Genomic DNA, 27,250 nt, shown 5'->3' with positions numbered 1-27,250 from the left:
AACAACTTAGAGAAGGTACTTTATTTGGGTTGCATGGTGTCAGAGGTCTCAGTCCATAGATGGTTGACTCCATTGCTCAGGGCCCAAGATGAGGCAGCGCATCATGGGGGAAAGGCCCAGAGGAGGAGAGCTGCTCAGCTGCTCATGGAAGGGCCAGGAAGCAAAGGGAGGGATCTTAGAAAAGATGCACCCTTCCAGGGCACACCCCCACTGATCCAACTCCTCCAGCCATGCCTCACCTGCCTACAGTTACCTCTCAGTCCATTCAAACTAGTATGGACTAATTAGGTTACAGCTGTTCCCGTTAAAATCCTTCATCTTTGCTTATAGAACCTTTTGCAGTTGCCCAAATATGTTAATCTGTTTCCTCTTCTTCCCTGTCATTACTCCTTGTCCAGGTATTGGGGATGGAAACTGGGGTGCTCTACCACTGAGCTACACCCCAGCCCTTTTAATTCTTATTTTGAGATAGGGTCTTTCTAAGTTGCTGAGTCTGGCCTCAAAGTTGTGATCCTTTGGCTTCAGCCTCCCAAGTCTCTGGGATTACAGGCAGAGGCCACTATGCCATGGGGTTTCCTCTTCTTGACTCTTCTTCTTCTGTATCCTTCCCTTGTCAAGCTAACTACTGTTCATCTTTAAGTTTAAAACAAGAGTGACCACAGGAAATTTGAAATACCCCAGTCAGAATCGATAGACTTTCAAGTGCTGTCAAATGCTTCTTTACCTACTACAAGTTTTGGTTTATGCACCAATGTCTCCAATCAGATCAAAATTTCCTAGAGGACAAGAACCATACTTTTTGGTCTAGTTTCTCTCATATCTGCCTGGGTTCTTTTTCTTTTCTTTCTTTTTTTTTTTTTTTATATCAGGGATCGAACTCATGGGCACTTAACCACTGAGCCACATTTTCAGACAGAGTTTCACTAAATGGCTAGCCTCAGACTTGCAGTCCTCCTGCTCAGCCTTCCAAGTCTCTGAGATTACAGGTCTACACCACCAGGCCCAGAAATCGTATCATATCTATAAGACACTTTGCTCATTTGTTATTAAAAATGAAATGCAATGACTGGAATTTGCTCCATAAATTCAAGAAACAATTATAAGTCACATCCTATAAATTGTTGCTTCGTTTTGGTTGTTGTTCTAGAGATTAAACCTAGGGGCAGTTTACCACTGAATTACATCCCCAGCCCTTCTTGCTTTTTTATTTTGAGACAGGGTCTTCCTAAATTGCCTAAGGCCTTGCTAAATTACTGAGGCTGGCTTTGAACTTGCAGTCCTCCTGTCTCACTCTCCTGAGCTGCTGGGATTACAGGCTTGCCTCATCACACCTGGCTGACCTCAGTTCTTGGTAATTAATTAGATGAACAAAATACCACATTGTGAAGGCTAGTATGGCTGGGTCCAGTAATGTGTGTGGTTGGCATTCAAGGATCAGGAAGGCATTCATGAGGCCTTGACCATTGCAGGAGGGTTTCCTAATGGAATCTTTTTAAAAAAATTTTTAGTTGTAGTTGGACATAAAACCTTTATTTTATTCATTTATTTTTTATGTGGTGCTGAGGATCGAACCCAGGGCCCACACGTGCTGGATATATATATATTCATTTTTTAGTTGTAGTTGGACACAATACCTTTACTTTATTTATTTTTATTTGGTGCTGACGATCAAACTCAGGGCCTCACATGTGCTAGGTGAGTGCTCTACCGCTGAGCTACAACCCCAGCCCCTAAATATTTATATTTCTTATATACCTCTCTCAGACCCTGGAAATGTATGTAAAGTGTTCAGTGTAGACTTTGTCCTTTCCGAACTTGTAACAAGTTAAAGAGGAAAAGAGACAATTTCTCTGGCCTGGTGTACTTATAGTCCTAATGAGTAAGGACTTACTCAACTTATTCTTGTCCCATCACCGTGATGGGAGCTTTGTGAATACTAGGTGTGTGTATACATTCAGGACACATGTGGGAGGCTGCAGCAGAGTGGTTAAGAACATGGACCCTGGAGCTGACTGCCTGGTAATAAATCCCGGCTTGTGAGTATTAGCTATGTGACTGGGGGCGTGGGGCAAGTATTTAACCTGTCTTGAGTTTCATCTGTGTCTAAATTTCTTCAGCAGTGTCATATAGAAGATATTACTTAGCTGCTTGAGTTGAAATTACAATTAATCTATATAAAGTGCTTAGAATAATAACTATATTGAGTAACAAACTCAGTAAATAACAATAGTAGCTATAATTATTATTATTTCTAATCTTCATAACAAACATGCAAGGAAACTGAGGTTCGAAAAGATTAAGTAACTTGCTGAGGGCCACCCATGTAGTAAGTAGCCAAATGGGACCTGTGTCTGGTCTAGTTCAGTCCTCCCACTTCACCAGCTGCTTTGAATTTTATCTACCACCTGTTCTTACTTCCTGCTCTATATACACTCATAGGAACATCGTGCGTGGAACACAGATACCCACAGGTGCAGGTTGCCATGTACAGTGTTACATCATAGTCACTAAGGGAGGAGGAAAGGGGATGGACAAAGGCTGAGGTAAGCATGAAATAGTTCTTAGTGATTAGCAATCTTGAAACTACAGAGGTTGAGTCAGGCAGGCTTAAGAGAGGAAGTGAGTCTCATGAAAAAAATTTGAATTAAAAAAGGTAGGGCCTGGGTTTTGGAAAGAGAGGGCAGGAAGGGCTTTCAGGCATGTATATGACGTGAAGGTGGAGGAGAGAAAGCCAAACAGACTTAATTGGCTGGCAGAGAGGTGCTGAGCCAGGTGCCTCTTTGGAGAGTAATGGAATTAATGATAAGACTCTTGCTTGAAGGCAAAATGAGATTCCAGAAATTATATCTGGCCTCCTCTGTGAGATAAGTGGGAATCACCCAGGTGTCTGAGGGCCACAGTCTGAATGATTGGAGGAAGAAGTTTTACTGTACTCTGTAGAGACAGGAACAAGTTATAATTGTCAATAAGTCCCAGACTGCTTATTTAATACATTCATTATGGATGGGAAGCAGGTGTTACTTTCCATATCTTATAGTGAGGAAACAATGCATGCAGTTGGTTCACAGAGGTTACATAGCTTGCCCAAAGTAGAATAGCTGGGAGGAAACATGGCCAGAATTCAAACCAAAGCCTGGGTGTTCACTGCATAGGTGAGAACGGTCATTGCCAAAGGCCTAGACTTGAACTTTTTGAGCCCTGGAACCCTGGTGTTTGTTCACATCTGCTAATCTTTTCTCTCCTTCTGCCTCCAACATGCACATGCACACACACTGCCTATGACCCTGAGCAGAGACCAGAAATGGTTTGTAGGGAGGAAAGGGTTGATGAGCCCTAGGTCAGGTCCCAGTCAAAGTGGGATAGCAGACATGGATGGTGTGAAGGCAGCAGGAATAAGTAGGAGGCAGATACTGATGCTATCACTTGGGCCCTGTGTAGCTTGTGGCATTGTGTGTATTCATTCAGTTGCTTGATACTTAGCATCATAGTTTGGTGTCACAGTGTGCCAGTGGCTGCCAGGGATCTAGTGCTGGACAAAAAAAAATACTGTCTTCTTCCTGGACCTTCTGATCCACTGCAGCCCTGTCCCATAGAATTTTTTTTTATTTGTTCTTTTAGGTATACATGACAGTAGAGTGTATTTTGACATATTATACATACATGGAGTTTAACTTGTGGTTGTACATGATGTGGAGTTACACTCGTCATGTACTCATATATGAACATAGGAAAGTTATGTCCGATTCATTCTATGTCTTTCCTTTTCCCATTCCCCTTCCCTGCCCTCATTCCCCTTTGTCTAATCCATAGTACTTCTATTTTTCCCTAGCCCCACCCCTTTATTGTGAGTTCATTTCAGGGAGAAGATTCAGCCTTTGATTTTTTGGGATTAGCTTATTTCACTTAGCAGGATAGTTTCCAAGTTTATCCATTTACTGGCAAATGCCATAATTTCATTCTTCTTTATGGTTGAGTAATATTCCATCATATCATATATATCATGTATATCATATATATATATATATCACATTTTTCTTAATCCATTCATCTGTTGAAGGGTACCTAGGTTGGTTCCATAGTTTGCTATTGTAAAATGAGCTTCTATGAAGTGGCCAAGTCACTATAGTATGTTGATTTTAAGTCCTTTGGGTATATGCTGAGGAGTGGGATAACTGGGTCAAATGGTGGTTCCATTCCAAGTTTTCTGAGGAATCTCCACATGCTTTCCAGAGTGGTTGTACCAATTTGCAGTCCCACTAGCAATGTATGAGTTTACCTCTTTCTCCAAATTCCTGCCAACATTTATTTTTATTTGTATTCTTGATAATTGCCATTCTGCCTGAAGTGAAGTGAAATCTCAATGTAAGTTTTAATTTGCATTTTCTAATTGCTAGAGATGTTGAACATTTTTTCATATATTTGTTGATAGATCCTATTCAATAGAATTTTTTAAAAAATTGGGGGGTGGTACCAGGGATTGAACTAAGGGGCACTCAACCACTGAGTCACATCCCCAGCCCTATTTTGTATTTTATTTAGAGACAGGGTCTCATTGAGTTGCTTAGCACCTTGCTTTTGCTAAGGCTGGCTTTGGACTCCCGATCCTCCTGTCTCAGCCTCCCTGAGTGGCTGGGATTACAGGCTTGCACCATTGTGTCTGGCTCAATAGACTTTTTTTTTTTTTTTTTTTTTTTTTAGAAAGAGTGAGAGAGAGAGAGAGAGAGAGAGAGAGAGAGAGAGAGAGAGAGAATTTTTTTTATATTTATTTTTTAGTTCTCGGCGGACACAACATCTTTGTTGGTATGTGGTGCTGAGGATCGAACCCGGGCCGCACGCATGCCAGGCGAGCGCGCTACCGCTTGAGCCACATCCCCAGCCCCCTCAATAGACTTTTTTTGACAATTGAAAAAACGCTCATCATTTGTACCATTCAATGCAGTTACCATTAGCTCCATGTGGCTGCTGAGATCTTGAAAAGTGGCTAGTACAACTGAGGAATTAAATTTTTTTTTTAAAGAGTGAGAGAGAGAGAGAGAGAGATAATTTTAATATTTATTTTTTAGTATTTGGCGGATACAACATCTTAGTTTGTATGTGGTGCTGAGGATCGAACCCGGGCCGCATGCATGCTAGGCGAGCCCGCTACCGCTTGAGCCACAACCCCAGCCCCGGAATTAAATTTTTAATTCTGTTTAATTTTAATTAATTTAAATTCAAAGATCCACCTGAGGCTTGTGGCAAGAATTAGGCAGGACAAATCTCATGGGTGAGCTATGTCAGCTGGAGTAGGACAGAAGAATTGAGTTATAAGGCCTTTTCCTAGATCTGGTGATATGTAATGGTTTACAGTTTTCTTTTAAACTTCAGATGCTTGTTTTATTCTTCCTGTAAAGCTTATTAATGAATAACATACATACATATTAAAAATGCACAAATTATAAACATACAGCTCTGATTCTCCTATTTTAAAATTCTCCCAATCACAGGGGTGGGTAGAGGTTAGTGGGGGAACTGAAAACACAGAGGGTGGAGGTGAATGTGGGAAAGGCTAGAAAACCTTTTCTTCGGGGATGTTTAGGACCTGCAATCAGATCTGAGTCCTTATGTCCAGGAGGGGTGGGTGTGCATTGAGGACAGAAAGAGACAAGGACTATTCTTTTTTTTTCTCTGGTACTGGGGATTGAACCCAGGGGTGCTTTACCACTGAGACACATCCCCAGCTCTATTTATTTAGTGGTGCTGGAGAATCAAACCCAAAGCTTTCCGCACACTAGGCACATGCTCTACTGCCGAACTACATCCCCAGTCCCTTATTTTTTTATGTTGAGGCAAGGTCTTACTAAATTGCTTAGGGCCTCATTAGATTGCTGAGACTGGCCTTGAATTTGAAATCCTCTTGCCCCAGCCTCCCAAGTCACTGGGATTACAGGCATGTGCCACCATACTTGGCAAAAAGAACTTTCTGAGGACTCATAGGCAGGATTAGGTAGTAGGTGGGACCGAGATATAGAGATAAAGGCAGCTCTGAGTTAGGTTGTAAAGCTGAGAGACTGAGGATCTATGGTTTCCACGGAGGTCTTAGAATGCAGTGTGGGGAGACAGGGTTGTGTAAGAAGAGAAAAACGTACTTCTAACCTGTTCAGTTTGATGTGGTGATGTCCGGAGGCAGTAAGAAATACTTGCCTGGAGAGAAGCTGAGAGGTCAGGGCAGAAGAGGTTGGTGTGGGTGTCAGGCATGCACAGGTAGTCATTACCCACCCCCCAGGCAGGGAATGGGCATTGGGGGGAGGGAAGAAGCAGCTTTGGTAGAGTCATCACAAGGGCAGGACTAAGGGTGCAGATAGAGGAGTCTCAATGGGGGAGCAAAGAGAGAAGTGTACAATGAAGTAAGAAAGACAGCTGCAGTGTTCCCAAAGCCATTATTAAAGAGACAGAATAATGACTAACTGCTTTACAGCCATTATGACTAGAAACTGACACGTGCTCAGAGATGATAGACCTTGGAGCCCAGGCTGTCAGATTCCTGGATGCTACAGTCTTGCTCAGATTCTTTATAGCCTGGCCTTGCACACTGTACTTTGCCCGAGATGGCCAAGGCAGGGAGTGTAGGAGGAAGTGAGGAAGGAAGCTCAGGAGGCTCCTGGGGAGCTGCGGTGGACGTGCTAGAGAATCACCTCCCACCTCCTAGGGGAAAGAGTTAACAAGGGGAGGGAATTCTGGCCTGAGGTAGCTCAGCTGGTTTCTAGGGACTGGTGTTTATACAAGACCTTTGGATGAAGAAGAACCCTGGGGGCACCCTGGGGACTTGAGGATAAATCAAATGTTGGGAATTCTGACACTCAGCAGAAGTCATGCTAATGGAAATGAGAGAAATATCTGCTGGTTGGTGCAAACCTGTAATCCCAGCTACTCTGCAGGCTGGGGCAGAAGGCTCATGAATTCAAGGCCAGCCTTGGAAACTTAACAAGATTCTGTCTCAAAAGAAAAGAAAAAAAATGCATCTGGGAATGTAGCTAAGTGGTAGAACACCTCTGGGTCCAATTTTCAGAACTGAAAAAAAAAAAAAGTAGAGGGAACTCTGAAGAGGCTTACACAGGAATAGAATTGAGCAGAAACAGAATCAGATTCTTTGCTCCCTATTGTCTGCACAAGAGCAAATGTGTGGGAGATGGAACAACACTAACCGGTAAAGGAAGGGAGATTGTGGCTGGCACAGGGTTGGTAGGAGCAGACTCTATGATTTGCTTGCCAGAAGCACTAATATGACTGAGCTGCACTGAGAGACCTTCAGTACCCAGAATGATGGACCTCCTAGGTTCCAAACTCAGTGACAGTCAGACCCCATTGGGAGTGTGACCCATTTGAGAGGACCAGGAAGGAGAAATCAGGGTGGTCAGGAGAACCCATAACCAAAGAGAGGAAAGGGAGATGCTGAACCAGAAGTGAAGGCTCAACGGGCAGGTTATAATAGTCTTCAAACTCCTGGAACAGGAAGTACACTGATTCTGTGTATCTTGAAAGAAAAAACAAAGACAAGTAAGTGGATATAGCCTTATTATGGAGGACTTTCTAATAAATAAGGCTGCCCAAAGGTAGAATGGGCCTTAATGAGTGGTAGTGAGCTCGCCATCATGGGAGGCAATCATGCAAGTGTCAATCACTTTGTGAGAATATAGTAGAGAACATTCAAGGACCAGAGTCTCCTACCCTGAAGTTCTATAAGATTCTTGATCCTTGGGATATACCAGGGAACTATAGTGATTCAGAGCCCAAGAAAATGCTCCATACTACCTATTTCCCCAGGGTCCTGGGGAAATAGGTAGTATGGAGTGTTTGGGCACTTGGATTCTTTCTGGTCCTCCCTGCACCAATTCCTTTTGAAAATTGGGAAAATTTTCTGACTGGGAAAATTCCTCACTGGCCAGTGATGCCACTCTGCATACTTCCTGACTGGGGTAGGGGAGGAAAAAGGCTGACCAGTGATAGGGGAGGGAAATTTCCCAGGGAAGGACCTAAAGGACAGGAAGGCCACAGAGGGAAAGTCCCCATATGGGACATTCTGTTCCACCCAGGGTGCGGTGGGTGCTGACTCAGGTTGGCATCTCTGCAGAAAGAGATGAAGGAAAAGCAACAAGGAGATGGGACTGAAAATCTGGAAAAACTTCTTGAGCCAGAACTGGATCCTCCATTGCAGGAGCCAGGCAATGCATGGTGGTTGGTGAAGATGACATATTGGCTTAAAATTGCCCAGAGCACTGGTGGGGCTGGAAGTGTGGCCAAGAAGCATACTACCTTCAGTGTTGTGCCAGGGCCACTACACAATTTGAGGGGGCATCATCACAATCAGTTTAGGGTGTCTACAATGTTAGTGCCGGGAAGCAGAAGCTCTGAAGTTCTGTGCCCAGTGAGAAACAGGAAGGAGGACCTGATCCCCTGGGGGAGTCGCATTCACCCATTCCACAACAGTGAGTGCCTGCCCTTTCCTTGGACCTGCACTAGGCACAGCGGCTAAGGCAGTGAGCCAAACACCACTCAGTACTTGACCTCACAGAGCTTCTGACCTAAAGCAGTGCTTTTCAATATAAATTTCTTAATGACAGAAATAATCAGATAAGCAAATGTGATCTCAGAGAGGTATATGGTGCTGGGTGAGCATCTAATGGGGAGTACATAGACTTCCTAGAAGAAATAAATCCCGGGCTGGGTTGCAGGTGAGGAGGAACAGCCCTGGTTTGGGGCTCTATTGTACACCTCTTTTGTGCCTCTCAGCACCAGTCCTGTGGTACCTGCCTTCTAGCTCATCATGAGGTACAGCATCCACTTTTACCCTGCTATGAACCATCCAGGTTGCATTTGACTGCATTTCCCTTCACTAAAAAGGTGCCAGCACCATGATTACTGCTTCATTTAAACATTTATGTAATTCAGCTAGTTCATTATCAAAATGACAATGGCTAGGCGCCAGCACAGCTCCAAATATAGCAGAGACCAACATAGATAGATAAGGTCCCTGCTCTTAGAAAGCTTACATTCTAGTTGGAGAGACAAATCCTGTAGAAGTCAATATACCTGCCTGATGGTTTCATAAGCATTCTGGGGAAAATTAAGCCATGTATTGAGACAGAGCTAGTGGCAGTGGTGGAAGCTAAAAAAGAATGAATGAATGATGAGCTGCAGAGGCCAGAGTAAGACAGGCTGCACCCCACTGGGCTGGAGTAAGGGATTAGTGGTGGGGGTTGGATCTCAGATCCCAAGGCAGGGAGTGTGGGTTAGGTGAATCAGGCAGGGTTGGGCATACTCTGGTCCTCACAGCCAGGCTTTTGGGCACAGGAGGGAGTGGATAGGGAGTGGTGCAGATGCTCAGAATTCAGTGTAAAGGAGACTGCCTGGAATTGCTGACAGGAGCAACGCTGTGCACCTAATCATGACTCAGGCTTGACCTCTGCTTCTGGCAAATGACACGGGTGAAGGAGGATAAGAAGGATCTGCAGTTGTCCAAAGAGCCACCATGGCTCTCATAGCTGACAGCCCTGTAAGGAGGTCCTCTCCACACTCTAAACCTCTCAGTAAGAGGCATTAGGTTGAGGTTTAGCATGTGGGGTCCAGGCTAAGGACTAATGGATAGTAGAAGTTACTGAGTCTTCAGAGGATTAGTACTCAGGTGCAGATGTTGCCACAGGCTGCCCAACCCACCAGCCCTCAGGGAGGGAAGGTGGAGCCCTCACCAGTGGGTCCCAGTGGGAGCTCAGCCACAGTCTGGTGGCTTGGCACTGTTCAGTTCTGTGCTGCAGGGGTCAAAGTTTCTGTGTGAGGAAGGTGGCCACAGCATAGTGGGGTATAAAGGGTCTAAGACCCAGCCCTGACCTGGGGTTGGGGTACTTATTCTTATTTAGGCAATGGAGGACATTTAGCTCTAATACTAGTCAAGGCCCAAGTGAACATCATAGAAAGAGGTTCCCCAGAAAAGTAAAAGCAAGGGTACAAGAAACCAGGAGAAGCTTCTAGAAGCTTGAGATGGGCCTGTGAGTTGAATCTGGCAGGCAGAAATGGGGAGGGGCCTGAGAAGGAGGAATGAGTGGTATTACAGAGATCAAAATAACTCAAGCAAAGGTACAGAGAAAAGGAAGTGTGGTTGAATTCAGGCAAGGGCAGGACTGAATTTGGCTGGGAAGTCCTCAGGCTGAGTAAACTTTGAATACTTTTACCATCTGCCCTTCCCCAACACTCCCTCTGCAGAAAATAAAAGGTCCTCCAAAGCCACAGCCAAGCAAAAATCAAAGCAGCAGAACCAGCTTGGTACAGAGGAAAGAACTTGGGCATATTTAGTCGAATCCAGACTCTTCTTTTGTAAGGACCTACAATCCTGGACAAGTTTCCCACCTTTTCTTAATTTACCCAAAGTTGGGACAAGTTACTCAACTTTTCTTTAAAAGATGAGTCTCAGTTTTCTTATCTATTTAAAAGTACTTACTTCATAGGGCAGATGGAAAAATTAAGATTTAGGTGAGTGTTTTGGTCATTGCAGGCGCTTAATAAACATATAAATTCTCTCAGCCTTTATAACACCAGGCACCTCTGCGGTGTTAAAGCCACAGGGAGGGAAGGTGGAGCCCTCACCAGTGGGTCCCAGTGGGAGCTCAGCCACAGTCTGGTGGCTTGGCACTGTTCAGTTCTGTGCTGCAGGGATCAAAGTTTCTGTGTGAGGAAGGTGGCCACAGCATAGTGGGGGATATGTTGTCAGTGCTCCCTTTTTTTTTTAAAAAAAAATATCTTTTTAGTTGTAGATGGACAAAATACCTTTATTTTACTTGTTTATTTTTATGTGGTGCTAAGGATTGAATCCAGTGCCTCACGCATGCTAGGCAAGCACTCTACCACTGAGCCATAACTCCAGATTAGTGCTCCCTCTTGAAGAAGTCCCTATAGGTGTGCTCAGGATGCTTAGGCCATGTCTGCTCTGGCTTTGTTTCTTCTGGAACTACCTCTTTGAGGAGGGGGAGCCAAGACCTCACTTAATGGCGCATGCATCTTGTGTTGGTACTTGCTAACAGAAATTGCACAAAGCTGTCTCCACTTCTTTCCCAGCATTCCTCACAGACTCCTCCGTTTCCAAGGACCTAAGGAAGAATCTTCTCCTAGTGATTTCTCATTATCAAGTTAAGCACAGGCTACTTCCAGTTCCTCTTCACTCCTGGCCTTCAAGTACAGGCAGTCCTTCTATTCCTCCACCACACTCCAAGCTGAGCCTGTCCCTGGGCCCTGGCTAGAATAACTCTTCACCCCTGATAAGTGGTCCCTTGCTAAGTGGCCTGGGTGCTTCGGAGGAGAGGGCAGTGGAGAGTACATCACATTGAGAACTGCAGACCTCTTGATAAAAAACAGCTCTGGCCAAACCCTGAACTAAGAGACTTGACCAGACTCTAGCATGGGTTTTAGCAGCATAAGGTCATGTCCCTAGGATGTCACTAGCCCCCTACCCCACCAAAGTGCCTGCTTGAGAAAACTCAGTGCTGCCAGGAAAATTTACTATATGTTCTAGTCTGTACCTTATGCTAGACCCCTGACCTTCCTGTTCTTAGATCATCTATTAAAATGGGCTTAGGTTTCTTTTTTCTCTTTTTTTCCCTAACAGCAATAGGGATTATTTATTTATTCATTCATTTTGGGGGAGTACCAGGATATCAGGGATTGAACTCAGGGTCACTCAAGCTCTGAGCCACATCCCCAGCTCTATTTTGTATTTTGTTTAGAGATAGAGTCTCACTGGGTTGCTTAGTGCCTCACTTTTGCTGAGACTGGCTTTGAACTTGCTATCCTCCTGTCTCAGCCTCCCAAGCCACTGCGATTACAAGCATGCACCACCAAAGCAATAGGAATTAAACCCAGGGGTGCTCTATCACTGGGCTATATCCTCAGCCCTTTTTACTTTGAGACAGTCTCACTAAATTGCTGAGGCTGGCCTCCAGCTGTGATCTTTCTGCCTCCACCTCCTGATTGACTGGGATTTCAGACGTGCACCATGGAGCTAGATATATAGTTGCAAATATGTATCTCTTACAAGCAGAAGCATCTCTCAAGGACCTAAGAACCCTTTCTTTGAAATGTTATCATCAAAAAGGAAATGGCCTGTTTCTTCATTTCTTTGAGGTGAGAATCCTAATTTAGATAACTGATAACAAACACAACTAGTCTAACCACACTGACTGACTCTATTGCGCCTCTGCTCACTCCCCACTCCCCCATTCTTTTAAATCACCAAAGTTACCTCTGCACTAATCAGAATGGAGCTCAACTCTTTCTCCTACTATCACCAGATGCTGAATAAAATCTATTTTCACTCTTTAAAATTAACATTCAAATGTTTTTATCTTTGATACCTCCTGGTAGAAAAATCTAGACTGTCCCCCTCTTTAACCTCTGCCCAGTCCTGGGGTGAATCTTCCTCTGCAGCTCAATGTAAGGATGATCTGTGGGTGAGAGCACCCACAGGTGTGTATTTGTTGGGGAGCTGACAAACCAATGTCAGGCAGGGAATCAGGACAGACTAAGATGGATGAGGACACTCTTGACCACCTGGAGACAGGAGCTGAGGCAGAGGTAGGTTTGAGAAAGGCAAGGATAAAGGCCACGCTTGGTGGCTCACTCCTGTAATCCCAGAAACTTGGGAGGCTGAGGCAGGAGGATCACAAATTCAAAGTCAGCCTCAGCAACTTAGAGAGGCCCTAAGCAACTCAGTGAGTTCCTGTCTCTAAATAAAATACAAAAAAAGGTCTGGGGATGTGACTCAGTGAAGTGTCCCTGGGTTAAAAAAAAAAAAAAGCAGAGATAAGAATGTTGTAACTCCCTGTAGATGGTGAAACTTCATAGGAAAGGGTTGTGTGCAGCCTAGGGTGGATCCTGGGGGTTGTGACCCCTCCTGCTTCTCTGAGTCCCTACCCTGAAGTGTTTGTCTCCTGATGGTAGCAGAAAGGTCTTGGAGAACTGACCTTTGTTTTACAGTCTTGCTTATACATGTCCACTCTTTCCTGCCCAGAGCTGGGCACTGAAGAGTAGCAACAAATACCAGTTGACTAAGAGATGGAAGTTTAGAGAAAAGATTCCAGTGGAGGAGTCAGTTGGGAATGTTAGGTAGTAGCTAGCAATAAGCAGTGTAATCATGGCAAGGTCACAAGTGTTCTTATATTAAGGTCTTCTTTAAACTGCTTTCAAAGTAGATGAGAAAGCAAAGGGTGGTAGTTAATTTGTAGAAAATAAGCAGAAGCAAAGGAGCTAATGGGAAAATATATGTCAAAAGAAAAGGATTCATGGGACTATCTCTTGACAGGCTGCAATGATGCTGATGTGAAGCTAGGAGTTATGGTTATCAGTATCTCCATTGGTCTGATAGGAAGAGTCCTTTAGTAGCACAGCTGCACTAAGGTAACTTTTGACCAGCTATTGACCTCAGTGCCCATATTAACATGGTACTGACTGGTAGATGAAGCCCCCTAAATAGGACAGCCACCATGACAGTTCCAGAGAGGACCAACTAAGGTCAAAACTCCACTGCCCAATGTGAAGGAGGAGTTGAACACTTAAGTAGCAAAGAGTACAGAAAGTAGTCTCCAATTCTCCTGGTAAACATGAAAAAAAAAACTAGTAAATTTGGAGACAGCTTATCTCCTTTGTCATTCTCTGCTTAGAGATGGCCCACTCTTGAGAGTGCTCTGCTTAAGCCTCACTTTGCTTTCACTTTACTTTCATCTCACTTTCTCTTTACTTTCGCTTATAATAAAGTTCTTTTGCCTGGCTTTTGGTGTCGGACTTTCAATTCTTTTTTTTCTTTTTTCAGAACACAAGAACCGAGGTTTGGAGTTTTAGCTTCCTGCTTTCCTGTGACAAGAACAACAGGTAATGGGACTGAGTCTCAGGAGGTACAGTGGAACAATGGGAAACCTGAGGACACAGGCAGAAAATCCCAGGGAGGAGGAGTTTTGTGGAGAAGATGAACCAGCCTAGGGAAGAGGACCAGGGACCAGAGGTGATGGGGGAGGTGCCATGACAAAGTGACTTCTGAGGTCATGGTGGGGGTTCTCCCCAGGGATGGAAGGCTAAACAACTGAAGGGACCAGATGTCTCATCTGACTCTCAAAGACAGCTTGGAGGCCTTTGGGGGTTGAGGATGAGGAAGAGGAAAAAGGACAGCTCCAAACTCAGCTACCTTGGCTTGATTTACTCGTTGAACTCAGCTCCTGTGGGGCCCTTATGCATGTCCTTCATCATGCCTGAACCCCGTCCCCAGCATGACTCACTTTACCTCATTCACTTTACTACTATCCTTGTTTGCCAGGCCAGGGAACTTCCCTTCTATCACGGGTCAAAGGGGCCTTAAGCAGTTAATGGAAACTCCTCATCGACTTGTTCCCAAAACTGGAATCTTAGATTCCTCAGTCCAGCCCTGCCTCCATCACCTTCCTATTTAGTGTAGGAAAACTGGTCAGAGCTCATATCCATGGGGACACCGTGGGCATAGGCTCCAGTCTGTCTCATTTCAACACCCCTAACACATGGGTAGCTGCTCTAGAAAAAGAATTTCACTTCAGGTGAGACCTGGCCTACTTTAGTGGGGGAGATCAGGGCTGGGCTGAGCCTCAGACTGGCCTCTTCCAAGCTTTCACAGCACCTCTCCACAGCCTGTAGTCTTTCCTCCTTAAGCCATCACACTCTCTCACTCTCTCTCTCTCTCTCACACACACACACACACACTCTTTCTCTTTCTCTCACCCTCCCTGCTGGTGGAGCAGGGAGGTTACAGGTATGGGAACAGTTGTATAGGACTGGAAGGGATGCTGTCTTTGGGCCTAGGGTAGCTGCCTACCTTAGAAAGGTGGGACACAAGGTCAGAAGGTCTCAGAGACAAGAAAACAGAACCCCTTAGCTGGAGAAAGAGAGGCCAATTCTCTTCTCTGGATGTTTATATATTTGCTTGTATAGGCATGGGCTCTCTGTGGCTACCTGAGAATGTGGTAGTACTGTCCGCCTCAGATTGAGGACTGAGCACTAGTGGGCAGGGGATGTGAGACTTTTCATTGTACAACCTTCTTTTGGATCTTGGGCCATGTAGATATGTTATCTCTGAAAAATGTAAATTAAAAATGCAAAACAAAATCTTTTCTTCATTCCTCATTGGGCTCCTTTGGGGGGTTAATCATCTTCCTGGGACCTGTGAATCACCTCGATTTGCTTGGGTAGGGTGGGCTGCATCTCAGCCAGTCCCCCAGCGTCCCACTAGGGCCAGCTATGGGCAAACTGCCTTCTCCTCCCTGTGCCTGCTGCTGGTCTCTTGGTCTCCCATGCCAGGATTAATACTGTTGAAGTCTTGTCCTGACTGAAGACCCTGGTCTGCAGGTGCTGCCTCCTACAATCTCTCCTCAGCCCACACCTTCACTGATCACATCCCTGGAAATGTGGACACTGTACCAGCCTCCTGCCATTGCTTCTCTCAGGCCTGCCTCTCCTCCCTCTGTTCCGTCTACACACACCTCAGCCCCAGGAGGCTTCATCAAATGCAGTCTGATCATGCAGGTTTTCTGCTTAAATCCTCCTACAGCTGACAATGACAGGGTCTGTCCAGATGCCCCTGAAAACTTTTTTCACTTTTGTGCCTGGTGCCCCCCTCAGTGTGCCATTAGGGTTGATACCTGTGGTTCTTGGCGAACTGCCCTTGGCCTCCTGTGGCCTTTTGTGCTGGATAGCAGTTTAACCGAGTAAGTAAGATGACCCTGAAGGGCTTATGCAATCAGTTCTGCAGGAACTGATTCAAGTGATACAACTCCAATGAGAGTGCATCATTGCCATCAGCCATTCCTCTTTCCTTTCCTGGGGTTTTGCCAGTAAATTCTTCCTCATTCCAGGAAATCACAGACAGAAATCTGCCCTTGCTGAATGGAACCTCATCTAGATCCCAGCTATAAGGCAACAGATATCTATGGAGAGAGTGGAATGAGAGTAAAAGCAGTGGGAGAGGGGTGCTTCTAGTCAAGAAGGGACCCTGCTTCCCTCCCAGCTGGGGCACAGGAAACAGACCTTGCAGGAAAGAGCAGAAATAGGTCTGGAGGAAATGGGTCTTATCCTAACCCTTTGAGAACTCACACATTTGTGCATCTTTGAGTCATTCTCCCAAGTCCTTGTCACTTTCTGAGCACAGAGTTAGTACTCACAGACACATGGGAGGAAAAATGGGATCTTTATTAGCTTCCAGAGCATTTTTCAATATTTACGCAAAAAGTAAAATGTAGAGACAAGGAAAACAAAGGCATAAAAAAGGACCTATCGGGGCACTCAGAATTGACCATGGATGCCAAGCAGAGGCCTTCTCTTCATATCAAGGGCACAATATGCAAGAAAGGCCAATTGTTCCACTGTCCCAATCACCTGAGCCCCAAAGGGAAGAGAAGCAGAGCTGTGACTTCAGGACAGGAGAGTTAGAACTTGCTGGTGTAGAGGGTAATAATCCACTTGGGCATGCGGAGGAAGCTGGGCAAGTAGGAGGCCAGCCAGCTCAGTCTGGAGACATGTGAAAGAATAGAGTGCAAAGAAAAATAGTCTTGGATAGGGCGACCTGGGGACAAAAAAGGAGAATTTGATCTTTGTTTCCCACTTCTCAGGCACCCCAACCCTGGCTAAAGAGACTGAGAAAGGAGTGAGCAGGGAACAAAAGAAATGGCAGTCAAGTCTGGCTGCTGGGCCCAGCTCTTACCATCCACATCTTGAAGGCCATAGCGTCGAGCAAGGTCACAGGATGGTAGCACCTTCCCACTCAGACTCAGAATATTGGGGTCTGTGGACAAATGTACAGTTGGAGATAGCAGGCATAGGAGTGGTGCAGAGTGACAAGGTACCCACTAGGACAAGGCATTGCTGAGACAGGTGGGGGGCCTGGAGAACTGTTTCTCTCTGTTCCTAGGAAGGCTCTTAGCCACACCTTCCAGGAGCCAGTTGCTGAGGCTTGCAAAGCTTGAACTAGGAATCCTGACCCTTGAGCTTCCAAAAGAGAAAAAAGATGGGCATATTCCTCAATAGCCTCCCAAACCAAAACTAGACACTGGCTGCCACTGCCTTGCAGATCCTCCACACCCTTTCTTGTTACCAAGTGTTTCCAGTGTCTTCACCTGTTGCCAGAGCCACCACACATTTGCCACTCATTTCTGTACTTTCTGCCGATGAGAAATTTGGTCTGAACTGAAAAATGGATTGAGAAGTAAAGGGTTAATTTCCAAGAGTACTGCCCAAATCTTTCCTCCTTGAGGGCTGGAGGTGTGGCTCAGAGGTAGAGTGCTTGCCAAATCTTTCCCCCTTTTAACTTCTGTTTTAAGAGAAAGAGGGACCAAAGATCTCAAGCTGGACTTGCAGGATCCAGTGTAATAGAAGGGACCCAGAGTCATTTCTCTCCATGTTCTGGCAAGCCCTGCACCCAGCACTACAACATGCTGCCTTTCCTGAGTAGAAGGGTCTGAGGGTGTCTAGTTTTTTTTAATTTTTTTTTTTTTGTGGTAGATGGAAATAATACCTTTATTTTGTTTATTTAGTTTTTTTTTTTTTAATGTGGGGATCAAATCCAGTGCTTCACACATGCTAGACAAGTGCACTACCACTGAGCCACACCTAAGCCCTGAGGCTAGTTTAATGCAGGGGTCAAGTCCATGGGCTTTGGAGCTAGATAGTTTTTCCATTTATGACATGTATGATCTGAAATAAGTTTTTTTCCTTCCTTCCCTTTCTTCCTTTTCTTTTTTGGTGCTGAATATTGAACCCAGGGCTTGCACATGCTAAGCACATGCTCTACCCACTGAGATATATCCCCAGCCATGGAACAAGTTTCTTAACTCTTCTGGGTTTCAGTTTTTCGATATGTAATATGGAGATTGTATTTTCCTTACAAAATCAAAAGAAATAATATGTGTATAGTGCTTAGTCCTATGCCTGCCTCAGGTAATGGGAATATTTACTTGTCATTGTCTTGTCATTGAGGATGGAGAGGGTGATTCTCCTACATTCTCCATTTCCCTTCCCCTCCCTTTACCAACCTGCTTAAAGAGAGAATCTTCAGAGCGCCCCTTCTCTGCCATGTAATCCTTTAGTAGTTCTGTCTGTACCAACCCTGGCCACAGAGATACGTAACTGACCCCATGGTGCCTCAGCTCATGGGCACAGTCAGCAGCCAATCTGTCACACTTTGGAGAGATAGAAGGTAGAATGAGAGTCAAGGCACCTGATCATGTCACCTTCCTCCCTTGCCCTTCTTGTCTCCAATGGGGATGCCCCAGGTCCTTGCCCTTTACCAAAAGCCCACTTTCCCCCATGCAATATCTACTCTGGCAGACCTAGGGAGTCCAAAAGGAATCATTCATGGAACAAAGGGAGAGATGAAGAACAGCCAGAATTATCATTCTGACCATTGGGTATTATACCTCCCAAGCTGTAAATATCATCACTGTCCTATCTCTCCCTAATCCCTGTGCCACTGTGTCCTTACCGCAGCTTTGCCCACACCATAGGGGACGTTGAACATATACTGCAGACCTCCAGGGGAGGAGATAACCACGATGAGCCCCCGGCCAGCTGGTACCATCAGCCGTGCCCCATATACTGAGCACAAGTAGTGGCCTCTAGCAGGAAAGAAGGAGGAATGAATGGTACAGATGCTGGCTTTGACACTACAGCCCTTGGCTGCCTCCTGTGCCCTCTAGTGGCTGCAGTCAGCCAGGGAGGCTGCATAGGGCTGGAGGCCACATTCTGGGAAGAGAAATGGCAATCTTTAGAAGACCAAAAAGCCATGTTACAATGGCAATTATAATATAAAATAGTTCAGGGGAAAGAAACTTAAGAAATGTATTAGGGTCTAAATGGAAAACTTCTAAAACTATAAAAGAACAAGTGCAGATAAAATGATCCAAAGAACTGACATATAAAGCATCTGTTCTATGTAAATTAATTCACAGATGTAGTAAATTTGAGTTATATCTCAATAAGACTTTTTGGAAGAACTGACAAAATAAAGATCAATGATAAAAATAAATGTGCAAGGACAGCCAGGAAAATTCTGAAAAATAATAATAGTATCTTGTAGGTAAAGGGGGTTTGCTACCTGCACTATCACCATATTAAAATGTACAATGACATAATAATCAAAAGAATGTAGTATTGGCATAAGGTAGACAAGTTATGCCAAAGGTATCTGTTAATGAAGTAAGTTAATGAAATAAAAACAGTCAATAAATAGATCCAGGTGTAAGTACATACATAGCATAAAGGGAACATTTCAAATCAATGGAGAAGAGATGGACAAGCGACTATTTACTTGGGTTGGAAAGGACTGATTCTCTACTATATTTCAAAATAAACTGCAAAAGGATCAAATATTTAAATATAAAAAATTGAATGCACAAAAGTACTAAAAGAAAACCTGATTGAAATTATAAACTTGAGGTAGGGAAGGCTTTCCTTCGCATCACACCAAGACAGAAATTATAAAACCAGATTGACAGATTTAGCTGGACACAGTGATGCAGGCCTTGTAACCTAGCTACTCAGGAGGCTGAGGCAGGAGGATCATACGTTTGAGGCCAACTTCCCTGTCTTGAAATAAAAAATAAAACAAAAAAGGCCTGGGGGTGTAGCTCAGTGGTAGAGAATCCTTGGGTTCAATCCTTGGTGCAAAACAAACAAACAAAAATCCCAAACAACCCAAAGATATGACTTCTTAATAGTTAGGACACTCATGGGGACATGCACGTGCGTACACACACATACCACACACACATACACATAAAATTTCTGTATATGTAGAGAGACTAGAGAAGGATATGCATGCAAAAAATGAGTGATAAATTGGGGGAAATATTAGTACAATATATGCCAAAGGTATCTGTTAGAGATCTCTTATAAATCATTGTGAAAAAGAATAACTTCATAACACAAATGACAATCACAGAAGTATAAAGAGCCAATAAACAATGCGATAAAAGGTCAACCTCAAAAATAGATAAAGTAATATCAATTAAAATCACCTTTATGGTCAGGCACACTGTCACAAGCCTGTAATCTCACTTACTTGGAACAGTAAGGCAGGAAGATTACAAGTTTGAGGCTAGCCTAGGCAATTTAGGGAGACCCTGTCTCAAAACAAAAAAGGGCTGGAGATGTAGTACAGTGGTAGTGTGCTTGCCTAGCATGTACAAGGCCCTTAATCCAAGTATTTTTTTTTTTATTGTTGGTCGTTCAAAACATTACACAGTTCTTAATACATCATCTTTCACAGTTTGATTCAAGTGGGTTATGAACTCCCAACTTTACCCCGTATACAGATTGCTGTATCACATCAGTTACCCTTCCATTGATTGACATATTGCTTTTCTAGTGTCTGATGTATTCTGCTGTCAGTCCTATTCTCTACTATCCCCCCTCCCTTCCCCTCCCCTTTTCTCTCTCTACCCCTTCTACTGTAAATCATTTCTTCCATTTGTATTATCTTGTCTTACCCCTCCTTTCCTCTTATATATCATTCTCACTCCCTTTCCCTCCCACCTCTCATCCCTGTTTAATGTAAATCTTCTCAAGCTCTTCGTCCCTACCCTGTCCTTGTTTACTCCCCTTATATCAAAGGGGTCATTTGGTATTTGTTTTTTAACGATTGACTAGCTTCACTTAGCATAATCTGCTCTAATGCCATCCATTTCCCTCCAAATTCTATGATTTTGTCGTTTCCCTTAATCCAAGTATTGTGCAAAAATTAAAACAAAGCAAAGCTCTTATAAAACTTTGGCTTATCAGAGTAGCAAAGCTGGCCTGAGTAGCTTGATATTGTCTAGCATACCTGAGAATGTGAGGGAACAAATCATTCTACTTCATTGTTTTGAGATTAAAGATTGGTTGGAATGCCAGTGCAGTAGCTCATACCTGTAATCCCAATAACTCAGGAGACTGAGGCAGGAGGATTGTAAGTTTAAGGCCAGCCTCAGCAACTAAGTGAGGCCTTAAGCAACTTAGAGAGACCCTGTCTCAAAATTAAAAAATTAAAAAGAGCTGGGGATGTTGCTCACTGGTAAAGTGCCCCAGGATTCAATCCCTAGTTAAAAATTTGGTGGGATCTTTTTGGAAGACAGTTTATAATATTTATTAAATCTTTAAGAAGTACATATTTGTCATGGTTTGGATTTGTCACGTCCCCCAAAGGTTCACATGCTGAAGGCTTAGTTTACAGAAGGTGGCATAGTGGTGGAAACTTTGGGAAGTGGGGCCTAGTTGGAAGAAGTGGGTCACTGGGGGCATGTCCTTGAAGGGTCTCTTTCCCCAGACCCCTTCCTTTCTCTCTCAGCTTCCTGGGTGCCATGAAGTGAGCAGCTTTATTTCACCTCATCCTTTCGCCATGATACGTTGTCTCATTACAGGCTCAGAAACAATGGAGCCAGCTGACTATGGACTGAAACCTCTGAAACTGAACCAAAATAAATTTTTCTTCCTCTAAGTTGATATTCTCAGGCATTTTGTCACAGTGACAGAAATCTAACACAGTTTCTTTGATTCAAGAATTCACTGCTGTGGGGCTAGGGTTGTAGCTTAGTGGTAGAGTGCCTCACATGTGAGGCACTGGATTTGATTCCCAGAACTACATAAGAATAAATGAAATAAAGGTATTGTGTCCATATATAACTGAAAATATTTTTTTAATTTTTAAAAATATTTTATTTTTTAGTTGTAGAGGACACAATATCTTTATTTTATTTTTTTATGTGGTGCTGAGGATCGAACCCAGGGCCTCGCATGTGCTAGCCCTGAAAATATTTTTTTAAAAAAGAATTCTACTGCTGAAACAAATAAAGGATTAGATAAAATTTATCTAATTGCAAGTCTTTCCAATGGGATATTGAAAAATTTGAGGCTAGCTTTGGGAAAAAAAAATAGAAAGTTCAGTGGGAGAGTGCTTTGCTAACATGTGTGAAGCCCAGTGTTCAATTAGAAAAAGGAGAGAGAGAGAGAGAGAGAGAGAGAGAGAGAGAGAGAGAGAGAGACACAGACATTTGTATAAAAAAATCTAAATATATACCAGGCTATTAATGGTAGTTGAGAGAGAGAGAGAGAGAGAGAGAGAGAGAGAGAGAGACAGACAGACAGACAGACAGACAGACACACTTGTATAAAAAAATCTAAATATATACTAGGCTATTAATGGTAGTTGTTTCAGGCAAAGGAGGAAGGATAGCAGTTAAGGAAATAAAATTGTACTGATTTTCAGCCTGGAGTAGTGGTGAACACCTATAATTTCAGTGACTCAGAAGGCTGAGGGAGAAGGATCATTGACTAATTTTAAGTTCTTTGGGTTTTGCTTTCTTGCTTCTGTACTGACATCCCTCACTGTTCTCACAATCTTTCTTCCACTGTGGAAATCACAATTGCATTCTAATTTTGCTTCCTGGGATTGCCACCAGAGTACCAAAATTGAAGCAGTGTGTGTTCTTATAGGCTTTAGTCACAGATTTCCAGATAATCTCTTGGTTACTCTCACAGGTACCAAGTGTTACTCTTATAATCTATAAAGTATAGTTTAATTATCTGAGAGGGTAAAACTGTTTCAACAGTAACTAACATAGATATAACTGCCTATTATGTTGGACAAATTCTAAATGCTGTACTTCATTTCACTTATGTGCCAGATATGTGTGTGATCCCATAACACCCTTGCCATCCCAACTCTGATTTGGGAATGCACTTGCCTGTGGATCTAGAGTGAAGATGTGGAAGCTAAGGATAGCTGGAGCCCCCTCTTTCTTATTAACATTTTCTTGATCAATTCCTCTCTCTAATAATTTTTTAAAATATAGACTACAGGCTGTGAGCATTACTGAGAGGAGGAGGCTCCCTTCTGGGTCTTACATTTATATAGGCAGAGAGTGAGGCAGGGGTGAGGCCAAGGGCTTATTCAGATGAAAATGATGGATAGAAACAAGGTGAAAGTTACAATCTCAGATACACACTCATGTGTATAGAATTTCTCCAGAGATAAGAAGGGCAACTGGAATACAGGGAGGAAAAAAAGAAATTGGGGAAGGCCAGAGGGAAAAGAAAAGGGCATATGGGAAAAAGCTTGGGCCCTTAGGTAAAATGAGTGAGGGGAGCCTAGCCACTGCAATGGGGCATGGGTAGCACATACCTGAGTCCAACATTGTTCATATCATCCCAAATTGAGGCTGGGGCTTCCCAGAATGCTTTATTGGTAGTCAGGATTGTCTAGAAGGCATAGGAAAAGTGATTGGTTGTATGATCTGAATGCAAGAAGGTATAAAAGGCTGGGTAATAGAAGGGACAATGGGATGAAGACTCAGTGGTCAGAGGGGGAGGTAAGGAGTGCGGAGCTGGATCAAGTTCAAAGGGTACCTGGACTCCAGCATAGGCATTGTTGACCAGCACATCCAAACGCCCATGCTGCTCCCGATCTACTTGCTCAAACAGGCTTTTCACTTCACTCTCTTGGCTTGAATCGCATACCACAGGCACACACCGGCCCCCAAGGGATTGTGCCTAGAGAGGAACAGGGGATATGAGCTCATAGTTGCACAGTAATACAAGATATAACACAATTTCCCCAAATAAAATGGGTGGGTGGCAGGCTGGGGATATAGCTCAGTTGGTAGAGTGCTTGTCTCACATGCACAAGGCCCTGGGTTCAATCCCCAGCAAAAAGAAAGGAAGAAAGAAAGAAAGAAAAAGAAAAGAAAGAGGGTGGGGAAAGTGAAAAGATCAGTTCAGGCAACATGGTAGGCAATACCGCCCTCTGGTGTCTTTTTTTTTTTTTTGAGCGAGAGAGAGAGAGAGAAAATTTTTAAATATTTTTTTAGTTTTTGATGGACACAACATCTTTATTTTATTTTTATGTGGTGCTGAGGATCGAACCCAGTGCCCCATGCATGCCAGGCGAGCGCTACCGCTTGAGCCACATCCCCAGCCCCTCTGGTGTCTTTTTGAAAAGCTTCAGGAACAGTGAGTCCTCTTTCAGTAGGGTAGATTGGGATCTCAGATTTTAAATTTACAAACATTTACTACTATCATGCACAAGGTGTTTTGCAAACCAAGGGTAAAAGACAAGACATGGAGTCTACTTCCAGAAACAAGTAGCTATTCTTTCCTGTTCTTGGTCATTTCCAACTCTCATGCCCTTAGCTCCATCCTTCAATCCCAGCCCTCTTTCCCTCACTCCACCAGTGTTCTTGCTTGGTAATCAAAAAATTAAAGCTACTGGGAATTACTTCCTCACTCTCTACAAATGGGTCCCCTTTCTCCAGTTTCAGAGAAGAAGAAGAGTACCTTATTCAAGAACAACACTCTTTTCTACAGATCCATGCTCCAGCCCCACATTATTAGCCCATGGACTGAATTACTGTAGTGCTTCTAAATGCTCACTTGACATTCAATCTTTTTGCCTTAATTCTTTGGTGGGGTGTGCCTATAATCCCAGTAACTCAGGAGGTTGAGGCAGGAGTATTACAGGTTCAATGCCAGCCTTACCAACTTAATAAGACTGGCTCTAAATAAATAAATAAATAGGCTGAGGATGTAGCTCAGTGGTAAAGTGCCCCTGGATTCAATATCCAGTACTTAAAAAAAAAAAAGTAACCCTTCACAATCAAGTCAGTATGAACTATCTAAAAAAGAATGAACTGTCTGTTTGAAATCTTGTAGCTGGATCATCTCTTAGAGAATAAAGCCTAAGTTCTTCACCAGTTTTCTTTTCTCCAGTGCTAGGAAGCAAATTCAATATCTTGCTCTATCATTAGGCAACTGCTCTACCACTAGACACCTGCAGCCCTTTACCAGGGTATTCTAAGACTCACTATTTCCCACCTTTTCACCTACTAATCTTCCCTTGCATTACCTTACAACATTCATATTCTTTCACCATTTCCCTTCTGTTTCCACACAGCTCCCTCTGTTATAATGTTTTTTCTAACCTTCTTTATCTAATTCTTACCTTTCAAGATCCAGAATTTTTTTGGGTTTATGGTGCTGGGGATCGAACCCAGGGCCTTGTACATGCAAGGCAAGTGTTTTACCACTAAGCTACATTCCCAATCCCTTAAAAAATTTTTTTTTTTGAGACAGGTCTTGCTAAAGTGCTTAGGTTGACCTAGAATTTTGGCTCCTCCTAACTCTGAAATAACTGGAATTACAGTCATGTGCCATCACACCGGGCTCAGAATGCTTTTCCTAACCACTCCCTTTATTATCTTCAAGCTCCCTTCACACCCTTACAGCATTCTGTGCATCTCGCTCTCTTAGCATTTACCATATTCCCTTTACATTGAAATGCCTGATTTCTGTATCTGATTTCCTGTTGGACTCGAAATTACATTTTATTAATCTTAGTAACCCTAGTGATTTTCTCAGAGCCTAGCAAGTCATAGATACTCAAATATTTACTGAAATCCAGCAGAAATTTTAAGTGAAAATTTACAGTTCAGTAAAACCTGCCTTAGAGGAAAACACAGGTCCAAAGCCCTTTAGTTCCAATTCTCAAACCGCTGCAACTCTCAAACTCAAAAAGTTTTTCCATAAAACTTATTTGGTAGCAAAATTCAGTCTTACCTGAAGTTATTTATGCGGTTTATCTATTCTACTCTAAGTAAATATTCATGTTTTCTGAGGAATATTAGGGTGTCATACCACCGAGCTCCACCTGCTGCCCTTTACCAGGGTCTTCTAAATCAGACAAGGGATCAGGAGGTGTGGTTAATTGGAAGGACTCCCTCAAGTGGTCACTCACCTCCTGAGCAGTGGCCCGAAGGGTGTCCATATGGCGGCCAGTAATGTAAACCGTGGCACCTGCTCGGCACAGCTGCAAGGCAATGCCACGGCCAATACCCCTGGAGGCACCAGTCACCACACACACTTGGCCCTTCATGGGAGTTACCATAACTCACAGGCAAAGAAGGATATCTGTGGAAGCAAAAAAATTACCTTGCGGGGAAATCTACAGACTGTGTGTGGGGGTGGCGGGTGGAGGGGGGGGGCGAGTTCCTGCAAGGGATAGGAAGAAGAGTCAAGGTTGGAATCCTTTGATTCGAGAAAAGCTTCAGCTTCAGGACAAGTAGGTGCGGGCCCCAGGCTAGTCTGACTGTCCTTTTGCGGGGCTCAGGATGTGAAGAAAGGGCTGGATGGCGTCCCCCTAGAATGGGGCTAACTAGGTGGGAGAATTTGCAGAGGCGATTCCTCGAGGTGTGTCTCGGGCAACCTACAGCTCTGGCCACTGGACTGGAAGGCGCAGCCAGCGGTGAACGCAGAGGCCCCGAGATCCTGAGCCTTCAGCGGGAAGAGCTTGTGCGCTTTACCTGCAGCCAGTGTTGCCTCTGGGATTCTCGTTCAGTCTAATTCTCCAGACCTTTAATATATTTCAGCTCTAGAATGTTGATTCTGAACACAGGGCGGGACGAGGTTACTTCTTCAGGGTCAGAGTGCGGAAGCGGGGTGAAGTCCTGGTGCTGACTGGAGTTGGGCTGACAACGTGGAGCGGCGGTTCAAGGATCGCGCCTCAGCAGCATTCCGGCCGATTCTGAGGTAGGACCGAGGGGGCGGGGTCCTGGGCGGGAGTTAAGACCCACCGGTGATGGGCGGGAGACTTGGGCACACCCACCGCGCCCAGGGAGGGCCGTCGCGGAGCTATGACGCAGCACGTTGCGCCAGGAGCGTGCCGGCGCTCCTCAGCTTGATCACTAGTGGGCCCGCACCTGGTAGCTTGAGATTCTTTCTGCAGCTAAGGAAGATTTCCCAGACCCAGAGGCCCCTAAACACATATGGGACTGGGTCCGCGCTCCCCCCACAAGGCGGGGCGCCAGTTCCCAATTGGCGGCAAACGGGGACGCGGAGCAAAAGGGTCGGGGCGGCCCCCACGAGGCCGCGAGCAGCATCCCCGGTCGCCTGCAGACAGGGGATCAGAGCGGAATCAAGATGCTCACCCGCACCTGAGCCCCGAAGCTTTGGGGTATTTCCGACAAGCGCTGTCAGCGCTGAAAGAGGCTCCAGAAGCCGGGGAAGAACGAGGTAGGGAACAACTAAAGGGTGGGACCAAGAGCGCAAGATCCAGGACAGGCATGGAAACTTCCTGGGGTCCCCAAGGTGTGGGCACTTAGTTTTCTCTCTCATGCCTTCATCCTCTGTCCCCATTCTCCTCCTCTTGGTTAAGTGATGGACCTTATGCTTTTCTCAGTGTTTAAAATATTTC

The 27,250-nt window shown here is 44.4% G+C and overlaps 2 protein-coding genes across 5 annotated transcripts in view; one reads left to right on the top strand and one right to left on the bottom strand.

Annotated features, from left to right (window-relative positions):
• The window catches only part of Nop9 (NOP9 nucleolar protein), a 34,638-nt gene that overhangs the window by 1,981 nt on the left and 5,407 nt on the right, over positions 1 to 27,250 (top strand). For 2 of the 4 annotated variants that reach the window (XM_078050285.1, XM_040273884.2), the window contains exons 2-3: positions 13,832 to 13,890; positions 26,453 to 27,144. In XM_078050285.1, the coding sequence (XP_077906411.1) occupies positions 26,823 to 27,144 (322 nt within the window). In that variant the 5' untranslated portion in view covers positions 13,832 to 13,890; positions 26,453 to 26,822. The remainder of the gene's footprint in view (positions 1 to 13,831; positions 13,891 to 26,452; positions 27,145 to 27,250) is intronic. The other 2 variants (XM_078050286.1, XM_005338715.5) reach the window with 2 other exon arrangements.
• Dhrs1 (dehydrogenase/reductase 1) lies at positions 16,207 to 26,499 on the bottom strand. Its single transcript, XM_005338716.4, has 9 exons — positions 26,361 to 26,499; positions 25,796 to 25,968; positions 23,413 to 23,556; positions 23,189 to 23,265; positions 18,515 to 18,647; positions 18,066 to 18,212; positions 17,151 to 17,220; positions 16,739 to 16,819; positions 16,207 to 16,600 (listed from the first exon to the last, which is right to left on the bottom strand). Exons 2-9 carry the CDS (start codon positions 25,943 to 25,945, stop codon positions 16,464 to 16,466), a joined length of 939 nt encoding a protein of 312 aa, XP_005338773.1. The 5' UTR covers positions 25,946 to 25,968; positions 26,361 to 26,499; the 3' UTR covers positions 16,207 to 16,463.

The sequence above is a fragment of the Ictidomys tridecemlineatus genome, chromosome 5, assembly GCF_052094955.1.
Source record: "Ictidomys tridecemlineatus isolate mIctTri1 chromosome 5, mIctTri1.hap1, whole genome shotgun sequence".
Taxonomy (NCBI): Eukaryota; Metazoa; Chordata; class Mammalia; order Rodentia; family Sciuridae; genus Ictidomys; species Ictidomys tridecemlineatus.
This window is presented reverse-complemented; position numbering and strand designations above follow the sequence as displayed.